The sequence below is a fragment of the Uranotaenia lowii genome, chromosome 3 (genome assembly GCF_029784155.1).
Source record: "Uranotaenia lowii strain MFRU-FL chromosome 3, ASM2978415v1, whole genome shotgun sequence".
Classification (NCBI taxonomy): domain Eukaryota; kingdom Metazoa; phylum Arthropoda; class Insecta; order Diptera; family Culicidae; genus Uranotaenia; species Uranotaenia lowii.
The window spans coordinates 28,212,988-28,227,691 of record NC_073693.1 but is presented as its reverse complement, the minus strand read 5'-3'; the positions used below and the strand labels follow the sequence as shown (position 1 = coordinate 28,227,691).

General features: G+C 31.4%; 1 protein-coding gene across 2 annotated transcripts in view; it reads right to left on the bottom strand.

The window, feature by feature from the left end:
* The window catches only part of LOC129751377 (uncharacterized), a 508,402-nt gene that overhangs the window by 61,942 nt on the left and 431,756 nt on the right, over positions 1–14,704 (bottom strand). For both annotated transcript variants that reach the window (XM_055746844.1, XM_055746845.1), the window contains exon 9: positions 12,000–12,158. In XM_055746844.1, coding sequence (XP_055602819.1) covers positions 12,000–12,158 — 159 coding nt within the window. The remainder of the gene's footprint in view (positions 1–11,999; positions 12,159–14,704) is intronic.

The following is a 14,704-nucleotide window of genomic DNA, read 5'->3' as shown; positions in this document are numbered from 1 at the left end:
TACATGTATATTTGCACGTATATTTATGTTGCAAATTCGAAATACCCACCAAATGGTTTTCTGGGACGATGATCAGCCATGATTGACAGATTTTGTCGTGCTATGCATAAAATTATTTGTAATTTAGATTTTTTTAAACATGAAATACGGTTTATATAATTATATCAACCAGATGTTAGATCTTAGCAGAAAAAAAATAAGCTCGCAACTTTGGTTGCCACCTGAAGATATATGCTATAAAATCGTATATAACTGCATTGATTCGTAATAATGTGTATGCAATCGTATACCTATGCAAATTAATTCGCATGTCTGATTTTTGTAAAACGTATTTGCTGGCAATCGTAAAAGAATACAAATAAGTTCAATAAAATCGTTTATGATAATACGACATCGATGATTAGACTTGTATTTATGGTAGCTTCAAAATGCTGATCTATTTTTAGATCATCGATGACATGTTCTACGATTTAAAAGATTTTAGTTGTAGAAATATACGATTTGCTTTTAGTTTAATGCTTTTGAAGCAAATCCTCTTGAATTTATATATTTCAGATAGCATGGAAGGGACCATCATTAGCTGCAGATCGTATCGTCAGGGGACTAACAATAACTTCATGAACGTTGAAAAAAATCAGCAATCAGGCAAATAATAAATTTGTACGATATAAACTTGAATTCGACAGCAAAAAAACGCATTTCTTTGAAATAACCTTTTTTTTTTTTTTTTGGATGAATAAACCAATTGGTTTAAAGTACAAAAAATAATAATCTTATTTTTATTCAACTGAAGGAAAATGAAAGCCCTGCACTCAAATCGCAAAAGGCGACCAAATAAGTCGTCAAACTTTCCATATTGTTAGGAAAAATGTCGTATATTACAACCTCAATCATCTATACGATGATATAAATTGCCATAGTATATTCCAAAAAGCATCAGGGTAGTCGTAAATGACGCGCATGACAAGTCGTGCAAATCGTAAATTAATACAATCCAAGTCAAGAATATGTTAGCTAATGTACCTATATGGCCTCCAAAATGATACGTATGGATTCTTTTTTTAAACGATCTTTTTTTACACGGTTTTATTTTAAACGACTTTTTTTAAACGATTTTCTCGAAATAAGACGATTTTTGAACATGTCAAAAACAGGTTCTACACATTCCCGCTTTTTGTCCGAACCACTCTTGGGTCGTAAATGGATTCGGGTGTTGCTTCCCGACGGAAACACTTGCCGGAATGCCCACTTAGAGACTCTGCGGAAGTTCCGGAACAACCGTGGCTTAAAACCCAAAACAAAGCAATTCAAAACAAATCTTTGAGCTTCCCGGTTTCACTCAAATCACTTCAGAATGGTCTACCTGGTTGGAAATGATCGATTTACAGTCCAAGTTGGCCACTTTACTCAAAATGAGCGATGAATTTTGCCCGGTTATTTCGAACTTTTTTTACACGATTTTTTTTTTGGAAATTGCATTCAATTCACAAGGCACAAAATCTATAAATCGTGTTGAAAATTTTATGAAATCACGAATTGAAAAGGTGATAAAACTCTCACCATCTACAGTTTGTTTGTTGCTCTTGTAACTTTTCGAATATTTGATAAAATTTTGAAAATTTACATAGAATACTTCAAAATTGATATTCTCCTCTTTGTTTTTTTTTTTCAGAAAATTCGAAAAAGTGGGATCGGGTATGAGTGAGTTGTGACAAAAGAAAAATTTGATATTTGTTCCGGCCTTATAGGCACCAAAAATGCTATTTTCATGTGTTTCTCGTTCATATGTTTATTGAATCCATTAACAATAAGTTGAAAAGGTAATACAAATTAGGAACAAAGTGAACACAAGTTTAGCCAAAGTTTTTATTATTTATTCGTGGCTATTTACTGTTATGTTTTAGATTCCATCCAGGTCAAACAAAACACGCGCGGTAAGCCACATTCAAATTTCAAAAGAAATCCAATGCATATTTAAACGGTTGCAAAGTTCAGAAAACGTTCGATTGTTGGACGTGTGCGGTTGTTGTTCAGTTTTTTTTCCTTCAACTTGCAGCAACAACGGCTTTTATTCGCTGGCATCGCGCAATGTGGTTGATAATGCCGCTCTTTGTTGGAATACTGCACCATTTTCGTTTCCCACACACACACATACAGTCAATCGGCAATGGCAACACATACATTTGTACGGATACAGATCCAAACATGTTTCACATTGCATTGTAGCATCGAGTAAGTGCATCAAAAGCAGAAAAGGTTGCACTGAGTAAAAAGTTCAAATATTATTTGGATGAAATTTCCTTTAATTTTTTTTTATTTAAAGAAAACAAGTTTATAAAAGGTTGAACATGAAGTTTCACAATATCGGTACCGATTTCAACGTGAAAATTTATTAAATTTAGTTCTGTATATTAATAAATAATCCAAAAGATTTTTTTTTTCAGTGTCCCTCGAAACGGAGTGGCGTTTCGGTTGCACAATTCTTCCACAAAGTGGCGGTCAGCGCTTTCCCGCCGGCAGACAAAGAACCAAATTTGAGGCTCAACCTCCAGATTTTTTTTTTTTCAGTTCCTACTCCACCAAGGGCTGCTGAATTGAGTGCAAATGGAGTGGCTCAGCTTCAGTTGTGGAGGGATTTTTTTCTTTGGTCAGGGGTGAGAAAGAAAGAATGCTCTTTCTGTTTCTCTCCCCCTTATTTTTGGGTTCAGAATGGGGTTTGGTTGAATGAAAGCTGAAAACAGGACTTTTGCGGAATAATGGGTGGTGTTTTCGGACTTTTTGGACCAACAATGCAGCAAAGTTTCGGTTTGCGAGTATGAATGGAGGATGTGTGGACGTTTTTGAATCCTGAACGGACAATTGTACTCGAACTATCGAACCACCACTCGCATTAAGTGGATTTTGTTTGTTCCGAAGCCGGCAGAAATCTGCTTTGGGGGGCGGAATCAGAAAGGCGAATTGTAATTGCTTGTAATCAGCTCTGTAAGTTGGATGAGTTGTTTTTTTGGTTTTTGATAGAGTTTAAAAGCGGTCGTTCCATCAGAAATCGACCCAATGCAGTAGGATGAAGGTTATATCGGGCGTTGAATATCCAGAAGCGGCTTCCTTTACATTTAACAGTCGATCCTTAGATCGATTTCTTTTGATAATTTATTAGAGCTCGTAAACGATAGTTCGATATCAAGCATTATCAGTTTTGAAAGTAAATATATCTAGAGCATTAACGCTTTTAAATCCCACTCAACATCTTCTTAAAGAAATTTTCATTTTGCAGAAAAAGATTTGAAAAATAACCAATACTGCTCTTGAAATTGCAACGCAAATTGGTAAGTGCATTTTTTTTTCACTCCGATTCTTGATTCAAAACTTAATATTACACATAATGTTTAGAATCGTTTTCTTTTCAATTAAAAAAAAGCAAAAGGTGCTTTTTTGAATTAGTTTTAGATACCTTTGAATATTTTGAAGGCAGGGCGATTCGAACCTCACTCTTAGCAGTAGTGAGCCAAAAACTGCGTATATTGCGTTAATTAATTTGACAATAATTGAGGATAGCTTGACATTTTGTTCGGGATGCTCAATTTGTTACGTTCAACGTTTTCTAAGCAAGATATATAGAATCAGTTAAGTAATGAAAAATTGATGCCTTAAATTTTAAAGAAATGCTTCGAATAAAAAATCAAAGTTGTTAAATCTACATTTTTCTAAATTTGAACATCCCTAACCATCAAAGAGGAAACCACATGGTTCCTTCTAATGAAAGTTGTGATTGGCTTTGCAGTGCATTGTTCTGCATCGAACTCGCAATTTGAATATTAAATTTGTCATACTACCAATTGGTTTGGCTCCCTCGAAATTGCACCAGGTTTCCGGAAACATTCCCACTGAAACCAACCGAAAGGCTGGTTGTTTTCCCAGAATCATCACATTTCATTGAGGTATTGGGTCACCAATTCGATTCGTTTTGAACCGAAATGTTCACTTAATTGATATTGGCGAATCCATACAACAATATCCCACTACGAGGAACGCGGAAATTTCATCTAAATGTGAACTATTATTTATTTCATATTTCAACTAGTTCTCCGATAATGTTGTTTCCAAAACTTTGTAGACTTATTAATCACATTTATGATCTCGCGTCAGCACAAGTTGTAATGAAAGAAAAGTGCAAATGACTCAAACCAAGAAAAAATCCGAATCCCAGATAAAAAAAATGTGGAGGCGTGAAAAGCCGCATAGTGATTGCCCTATTCTTCATGCTTAGCAACGAAAGTTTCACAAACTGACAGTCTGGAGAAAGTCTTCAGCATAAAATAAAGAAGAAAATACTAACGAAAGGGTTTTCAGCGACTCCGTGTGGGTATTACAGCTTATGGCTTAAGGACCCAGGATATACATTGAGCAAATCATCAGCTTGGCACCACAAACAGAATAAGAACTGGCCGCGAGAGCAGCATGATAAAGTTATCTCATTATTCGAAAAATTGGAAAAGTTTCTGAACTTCCGAACCTATTTTCCGAGCGATTGTTGTTGTCTTTGTCGTCGATATTTTTATCAGAATAGTTGAGCGTTTCTTGGAATGTCGAAATTCGCACAGACGATCGATTTGGATTGTCAGTAGCAACAAAAATGACTAAAAAATGAAAAAAGGCAAAAATGACAAAAATAACAGAATGACAAAGATGACAAAAATGACAAAAATGACAAAAATGACAAAAATGACAAAAATGACAAAAATGACAAAAATGACAAAATTGACAAAAATGACAAATATGACAAATATGACAAATATGACAAAAATGACAAAAATGACAAAAATGACAAAAATGACAAAAATGACAAAAATGACAAAAATGACAAAAATGACAAAAATGACAAAAATGACAAATATGACAAATATGACAAAAATGACAAAAATGACAAAAATGACAAAAATGACAAAAATGACAAAATGACAAAAATGACAAAAATGACAAAAATGACAAAAATGACAAAAATGACAAAAATGACAAAAATGACAAAAATGACAAAAATGACAAAAATGACAAAAATGACAAAAATGACAAAAATGACAAAAATGACGAAAATGACAAAAATGACAAAAATGACAAAAATGACAAAAATGACAAAAATGACAAAAATGACAAAAATGACAAAAATGACAAAAATGACAAAAATGACAAAAATGACAAAAATGACAAAAATGACAAAAATGACAAAAATGACAAAAATGACAAAAATGACAAAAATGACAAAAATGACAAAAATGACAAAAATGACAAAAATGACAAAAATGACAAAAATGACAAAAATGACAAAAATGACAAAAATGACAAAAATGACAAAAATGACAAAAATGACAAAAATGACGAAAATGACGAAAATGACAAAAATGACAAAAATGACAAAAATGACAAAAATGACAAAAATGACAAAAATGACAAAAATGACAAAAATGACAAAAATGACAAAAATGACAAAAATGACAAAAATGACAAAAATGACAAAAATGACAAAAATGACAAAAATGACAAAAATGACAAAAATGACAAAAATGACAAAAATGACAAAAATGACAAAAATGACAAAAATGACAAAAATGACACAAATGACAAAAATGACAAAAATGACTAAAATGACAAAAATGACAAAAATGACAAAAATGACAAAAATGACAAAAATGACAAAAATGACAAAAATGACAAAAATGACAAAAATGACAAAAATGACAAAAATGACAAAAATGACAAAAATGACAAAAATGACAAAAATGACAAAAATGACAAAAATGACAAAAATGACAAAAATGACAAAAATGACAAAAATGACAAAAATGACAAAAATGACAAAAATGACAAAAATGACAAAAATGACAAAACTGACAAAAATGACAAAAATAACAAAAATGACAAAAATGACAAAAATGACAAAAATGACAAAAATGACAAAAATGACAAAAATGACAAAAATGACAAAAATGACAAAAATGACAAAAATGACAAAAATGACAAAAATGACAAAAATGACGAAAATGACAAAAATGACAAAAATGACAAAAATGACAAAAATGACAAAAATGACAAAAATGACAAAAATGACAAAAATGACAAAAATGACAAAAATGACAAAAATGACAAAAATGACAAAAATGACAAAAATGACAAAAATGACAAAAATGACAAAAATGACAAAAATGACAAAAATGACAAAAATGACAAAAATGACAAAAATGACAAAAATGACAAAAATGACAAAAATGACAAAAATGACAAAAATGACAAAAATGACAAAAATGACAAAAATGACAAAAATGACAAAAATGACAAAAATGACAAAAATGACAAAAATGACAAAAATGACAAAAATGACAAAAATGACAAAAATGACAAAAATGACAAAAATGACAAAAATGACAAAAATGACAAAAATGGCAAAAATGACAAAAATGACAAAAATGACAAAAATGACAAAAATGACAAAAATGACAAAAATGACAAAAATGACAAAAATGACAAAAATGACAAAAATGACAAAAATGGCAAAAATGACAAAAATGACAAAGATGACAAAAATGACAAAAATGACAAAAATGACAAAAATGACAAAAATGACAAAAATGACAAAAATGACAAAAATGACAAAAATGACAAAAATGACAAAAATGACAAAAATGACAAAAATGACAAAAATGACAAAAATGACAAAAATGACAAAAATGACAAAAATGACAAAAATGACAAAAATGACAAAAATGACAAAAATGACAAAAATGACAAAAATGACAAAAATGACAAAAATGACAAAAATGACAAAAATGACAAAAATGACAAAAATGACAAAAATGACAAAAATGACAAAAATGACAAAAATGACAAAAATGACAAAAATGACAAAAATGACAAAAATGACAAAAATGACAAAAATGACAAAAATGACAAAAATGACAAAAATGACAAAAATGACAAAAATGACAAAAATGACAAAAATGACAAAAATGACAAAAATGACAAAAATGACAAAAATGACAAAAATGACAAAAATGACAAAAATGACAAAAATGACAAAAATGACAAAAATGACAAAAATGACAAAAATGACAAAAATGACAAAAATGACAAAAATGACAAAAATGACAAAAATGACAAAAATGACAAAAATGACAAAAATGACAAAAATGACAAAAATGACAAAAATGACAAAAATGACAAAAATGACAAAAATGACAAAAATGACAAAAATGACAAAAATGACAAAAATGACAAAAATGACAAAAATGACAAAAATGACAAAAATGACAAAAATGACAAAAATGACAAAAATGACAAAAATGACAAAAATGACAGAAATGACAAAAATGACAAAAATGACAAAAATGACAAAAATGACAAAAATAACAAAAAATACAAAAATGACAAAAATGACAAAAATTACGAAAGTAACGAAAATTACAAAAATTACGAAAGTAACGAAAATTACAAAAATTAAAAAAATGACAAAAATTTCAAAAATACAAATATACAAAAATTACAAAAATGACAAATGGAAAAAATTACTTTTTGAAGCTTTTAAACTTTTCAAACTTGACTTAAAATGAATTGCACCAGGCGGCAAAATTCACATTTGTGCGAGGTTTAAAAATATTATATTAAATTTTGAATTTTTTTTGGCATTGATTCTAAACATTCATCGATATTTTTTCTATCAGATCTTGTTTTCGAAGTAACTTTCAAAAATAGGCATAAATTCGGAGAATATATTTTTTTTTTTCATTTTTTCGGCTTAGCTGTTCAACGTTACAAATAGTATCTAAGTTATGTGTTATCAACTTTTCCGAATATAGAGGGCCGGAGTAAGCCCGTTGCAATTTTTATCGAGGGTCCCTATATGATTTAATATCGCGGAGCAGTTAATCTACTGATGCAAAATGTAAACTCTGTTTAGAGCTGTGAAAGGCAAAATTCAATTCCCAATTTGTTTATTAACTCTATCAAATAATAACATTCTCTATTTTGGAAATAAATAGATGTTTTTCATTTCATCGTTTTGTATCATAGTATGTGCATGAAGCAAGCAGTAATTAATGGTTTTCTCATGAGAAATAACATTAATAATTCAGACTTAGAATCCAAATAAAAAACAAACAAATGATTTTAACATATATTCCATGGAAATTCAGATATAAAAATTCTACAAAAAAAATTCAAAACAATAAAATGAATTTTATCCAGAACCACAATCATAATAAAAACAATTTAATCACAATTTCAAATCAAATTTAGAAACGAATGCCACAAGGATGGTAAAGTGTCGTGAGTAAAGTTCTTCTTAATTTGACAAAAGTTGAAAACATTAAGGGGGGAGTAGGGTCTAACACTTTCAAAAAATCGTTTTTTTTTTATTTTCTTATTTTAAAACATTTCAAGAATGTTGTGTCAAATTTTCAAGTCAATCGAAGCAAAACTGTAGGAATTATAGGCCTTTATTTTCTCTTATCTAATACTGCATCATTTTTAGAGCAGAACTTCAAACGCGTTTCTCTCGAAAGCACATTTTTAAAGTCCGTGGACATCGTCATTTGAAAACTACTTATCCGATTCTTTTCAAATTTGGAACATATTTTCTACATATAAAATACCAAACCCCAACGATTTTCCTTTTTTTTTACTTTGGGGAGATTTTACAGATGAAAAATGGCGGATCTTTTCGTGAAAAAACGTAGTTTTTACTTCAAACAGCCACAAAAATTTCATAAAAAATTTTTTAAGTTTAATAAAATCGTTGAGGTCCAGAAAAACATCTATTAAAAATATTTGGCTCTGATTTTTTGACTTCAGATGATTCTGTGCTGAGATACAGTGTCCACCGCAAATCCTGTTTTCTAAAAGGCATCCTCGAAAGTGCTCCGCCACCGGCTCATTTTTCAATATTTTTTACGAAAAAAATACTAAATGTTCTTTTAACAATGCTTTGTATAATGCAAACAATTTGAATACATTTGTTTGAACGACGGCTCTAAGAAAATTCGTGAAAATGGTGTTTTTTTTACCCGTTAGAATCTACACCCCTTAATTCTTAATGGTTATAATATGTTCAAAAATAAGTAGTTCAGTTAAATATTAAGAAATTTCAAAATCAGATAAGGAATTCCAATAACCTTTAAAAATGTTCTCGAGTTCTCAATGCTCAGAAAAATCATGAAACTGAAGGAACAACACAAGACTTGAAAATCTCAAAGAATTTAATCTCTGTTTGAAAATATAGAATAAGAAACGATAAGAAAAATAGAAAAATATATTGGTAAAGAATTACTCATGGAAATTCGAAATTCAACTTCGAGATTGTTTTTATGATGAACTTTATTTAAGAATGGACGGAAAATTGGATAATGAAATGCTGAATTCAGGATATTTTCTTCAGCAGAGGATGATTATAAATAGAAGTACCTCAGACAGAATCAACAGGATAAGACTTTGGTGGAAAAGTATCCATCCGAATTTCAAATCTTATTCTAGATTTGGAAAAGAAATTCAATAGAGAAACTCAGTATTGCCAATTGGTCAAATTCAAGCATTGATTTTATTTTTAGCAAAGCTCTAGAAAACTGATAGTTTGAAACGATTTTCGATGTTTTTTAAAAATAATTTTTGTATTTTTTTTTTAATTTCAATGATATCTTAGTTTTACCCAGACATTGCTCGTTTAAAATTCCGGAGTGTTTATTAAATTTATTTTTTATTTAATTGAAGCAAACATGAAGCTATCTTTAAATTGCATATTTTAAAGTTCCTCTTGAATAATGTAAGTTTAAAGTTATCTTGTAATTTTACAAGACTTTTGTACTTAATGAAAATGAGAAATGCTTGTTTTCAATTCAATATTTTTTCGCCAAAAGCGGATAGTAACTGTTACTTATTCAATTTTCGACAAAGCTAAGAAAAAGCCATTCCAGTCATCACAGAATCCGTTTTTTTTATGTGAAGGAAATATTTCAAAATTGAAACCTAATATTAAATAAGATGGAACCTCCTCAAATATATTGCAAATTCAATAATTAGGAGAAAGCGATGTATTATTTCTAAAAAGGTTTTTTGAACATGTCCTAGTTTTCGATGAAAAAGGGGCAAGCAAAAAAATGAATGTTTGTCAGAATATTGATTGAAAAAAGTCCGTATTTTGCTGGGATCGTCCACATTAAAAAAAAATCTTGAAGAGTTCTCAGTTTTATCAACTCGGGACCGGTATCCACGCGTTATCTAAATTTTTGTTCTTGGGGTTTTAAAAAATTCGAAATCAAATCGAGTCCAGATTTTGTTTTGAAAAATTAAAAATGTCCTGATTATATCAGCTCGCTTAATGAGGGAAAATTCTGCAATGTTTATTCTAGGGGGCTCCCTTTACGTTTACAGTTTGCCAGATTGCCCGGTTTTTATCCGGGTTTGCCCGGATTTTTGATACAAAATTTAGGTACAGTCCTGTCCGGCCTGGTTGCCCGGATTTTTTCACTTTATTTCACAAAAAAAATTGTGTTGTAATTTTTTTTTGTTTTAGCTACCAAAACAAAAATTTTGAGCAGATTTTTCAAAAATAATCATGAAAGGATTTTTCGAAGCCTAAAATGCGATTGAAAATTTATGTATGAATTTTAATAATAAAAAAAATTCAATTCTTTTATCTCGATTTTTGCAGAGTAATTTGTGGGTTTTGACAAAATTTGCCCGGATATCGCCAGTTTTTTTTTTATAGAAAATTGCTTGGATTGTCCGGCCCGGATACGTACAGAAAAAAAATTTGGTAACCTTATATTAGAATAATTGTTTCAGGGGGCCCCCTTTGGTATTACAATTCCAATTTTCTAGTTTTGATTTTCTTGATTTCAAAAACTTTAAGTTGTATGATAGAAGTAAAGTTGAACTTATTTCCCCTGGGGGGGGGGAGGGGGGGGTGATGGGCAAAGACAGCAACTGATCATGACCTCTGGAATATGGAAAAAGTTATTCAAGTTTTCTTTTTGTAACTTTCCCAAACCTGCAAAAAAATGATATTTTACGAAATTCAATAAAATTTTCAAACTTAATTGAATTTTTGATATTTTTTAAACTAATTTTTTTACCAGTTCCGTAGTCTTCAACAAAGTTGCTAAATACGTTAAAATTTTCAATTTGAAATACTCAAAAAATTGTTTTGAATTATGTGGAGAAAAAGTTGTAATCTTTTTTTTTGGAATTTCTTAAAATTGTAGAAATTGATGTTTTAAAAGTGTTATATCTCTGAAATAATATCATCTAGGCAGGACCTAAAATTTTATTGCATCTAAGAGATTTAAATGTATATAGTTGATATACCCCATTTTTGTTGCTTTTTACTATCGTTTAGAGCAAAATTTTAGAACAATCTGGCTTGGCCCGGTGGGCCAAATTTCATTGAGAAATGACCGGATTTTCCCCGAATCTATCACTGTTTTTACCGAATCAAACAAAAAAAAGTTGTGATCCGCAGTTTAGGGCATCATAGTTTGCTCTCGTACTATTTTTTCATAAAAATGAATTAATTTTTTAAAATAATGTTTATCTGTTTTCAAAACTAGAATCTTAAACAACGATTACAAATTTAAAAAAATATATTTGCTAAATTGAATTTTGCGTCCCCCAATTAGTCAAAATCAGGTTTTAAATAATAACACCTTAAAGAACTGTGAATTTGGTTGCCATGTGGATTTTTTTCAAATACACGGGTTGTATTCGTTTAGTTCACAACTTTGCTAAGTAGACTATAACGTGTGCCTATTTGTTTTAATTTTCCAAAAACTATTTACTGAGATTAATGACTTTTGCGGACACCTTCGAGCCCCAAAAAAGACAAAGTATCTGACTTGAGCCATTAAGTTGCCATGAGTCCTTCAAGCTAACCCCTTTGCCAATTTTGGAACAAAATCTTCTCCATATACACAACGGCCTTCTCATGTTACTGCTAGAAAACTATCATCCATCTCACTTACCTCGAAACAACTTTGGGCAACCAATCGCCCCCGCAGTACTTGGCCAGGACCGGATCGTTGGTGCTGCTTCCGTCGTAGAAAATCAGATGGTCCCTCTCCCCGGTACAATCGGACCAGGCCCGCACCGCCCTCGAAGTTTTGTTCAGGCTGGCGATCGATCTATATGTTGGAAGATAGAAAGAGGGAAAAAAAGAAAAATGGTCATAAATTTTCACCTTTCAAAGTGTTACAAAGTCAAGCGAAACGAGTAGCCGAAGAACAGAGCTTTGGCAGAAAGTGCAATAATATATGCGATCCAATTATTCAAGACAAACTTTAAAAGTAGGTGGTGCTGTCCTTTTTTCCCCAACCCTAAGCAAGGGAAAAAAAAAGTTGGAAAAACAATCCCGTCTAGTCCAGGATGCCACAGACGCGAATTTCTGGCACAAAGGAGACAAGGTGAAAATTAAATTTCCCTCCTCTATGCCCTGATTTTTTCCTCTGAACCATCACCATGACCTTCTTCCGATAAAAGGGGAGGATGATGTTTTTCGGAATTTTCCTTCCCCACCCGAAGTTTCACTCACCCCAGCAATGGCTAACATTAATTTGGTCGTTCATCTTGTTCGACCTCTGCCGCAAGCAAACGGGGTGAAGTTCAAAGGACCTGACGACGTCATTCAGGATGATGTTAGGGAACGCGACATTTTCCACTAACTAGTGCTACTCAATATAGTATGTGATCAGACTGAGTAGGGAACACTTAGTAACATCGGAGCTTTTGATCTTCGATGCTTAACTAGCTAGGAGCAGAATGATGACCGACGACTAGACGTGTCGCCATACGGAGGTTTGTGGAAGATTTTTCGGTACTTCTGATTCGATCGATGATTATTTTTAATTTTATAAACTTGAAACAAGCATGCAGTGATATTGTTCATATAGTAAAGGACAATACATCTAAAACATTTTTCAGTGTATCGTGAAATCGTTGGTATACATGTTTATGCACATCCGTTTCAACAAAATATTCATACTTTATGGGAAGATCTATCATCAAGGTTTAAAAAACACTGAGGACAACATAATAAAAAAAACTTTTTTGAGCATTCAGGCTTGTAGATAAACATAACAAAAACAATCACTCGATGTGTCCACTCTCTCTAGGCGAGATCTGAATGTGAAGTAAAGGGAAAGTGGGGGTATAATGCCCAATGTGGGTAAAACGCCCCACTGCGATATCTAGCTAGATAAACACTTATTTTAAGAATTCTTTACGTTATTCCTATCTTATCAACAGTAGAAACCTTTTGTACAAAAAATTAGCATCAAATATGCGACAAATCACTGAAAAAATCCAAAAATATTTTTCAAGCCATATTTCTTGCAATTTGTGCCTTGACTTTCGTAAGAAATTACGGCATCTATCAGCAAAAAAAATTACCTGACATCTGTTACAATGATGAACATTGGTCTTGAAAATCATCAGAAAACGAAAAAATTCTTTATTAAATTATTGTTTCTGTTATTTTGAATGATTTTTAATAAACAGGTAGGTACGGTAGGGTAAAACGCGCCACGTCCGTTTATCTTTAAGCATGTTTCATATTTGTTTAAATTTATATGCAGTTTCATCACAACAATTTTAAAGATATTTATAAGTGGTATTGGAAAACATAACTGGAATATAAACGAATATATTTAAATTTCCTAAATTTAATATAGATTTAATTAACTATTCACAAGAATTTCAGTATATCTGGCAGCACTGCGCGTAACAATACATTTTTCCATCTGTGAAGTAGAATAGGTCGATTCACGCAGTGTCTGGCCTTACTGTTTTTGACATTTCGCGATTCCTGTTTTGTTTCCTTATTTCCCAATTCTACACGCTGATGAAGCAAAGCAAACATTTGGGTTTTCATTTAATTCTCATTCACACGTTTTTAGCAAAAGTTCTCAGCTCAATTTTGGGATAAAAAAAAAATAAAAAGAAAATTAGATGTTTCAAGTAACAAATAATGGAAAATCAATCATTTTGTTTGTTAATCCAGCTGAAATCCAGCTGGAATAAATTGACTTAAACTTAAAAGTTAAACCACTGACATACTGACTGGCGCTGCTCGAAAATTAACGAGAATGTCGATACCAGTAAAATTTTAATGCTCGAATTGCTGCCGCACAATGTCGACGATAGGAGGCTTCTAGCCAAAAACTGAGAGGAATTTTGTTATAAGTCTCATGTCAGTGTGATTAGTTGTCAAACTATCTGACGTTATTTTTATTCCTCGAAAATATCATGTCGTAAAAATTATAATAGTGCGTACTTTACTTTCGGAATGTTAACCGGAGAATTTTGCTATATTGGATTCTTCTGTCAACGTATTTTGTTGTCGTACATGGTGGTACAAGTATGTGCATTTGGTTACAGCTTCCGGTAAAAATAACACATGAGGCTTCCGGACAATCGATTCGGCACATTGGAATTCCTTAGATGTTTCCACATTTGGAACCAAAAAATGCGCTAAATTTAATCCACAAAATAGAACTTGGTTTTTTGCTATCTCTCAGCTGAGTTTTGATTTAAATTTCTTGACCGTGCAGCTACACGAAAAATTTCGCCGCACCCCATTTCTCGTTCGTAAAATTTTGTAAACAGGACGCGCGAACTGTCACCACAAAAGGGAACATACGTCATCGTGAATCGACCCATAGAAGTGTCTTTA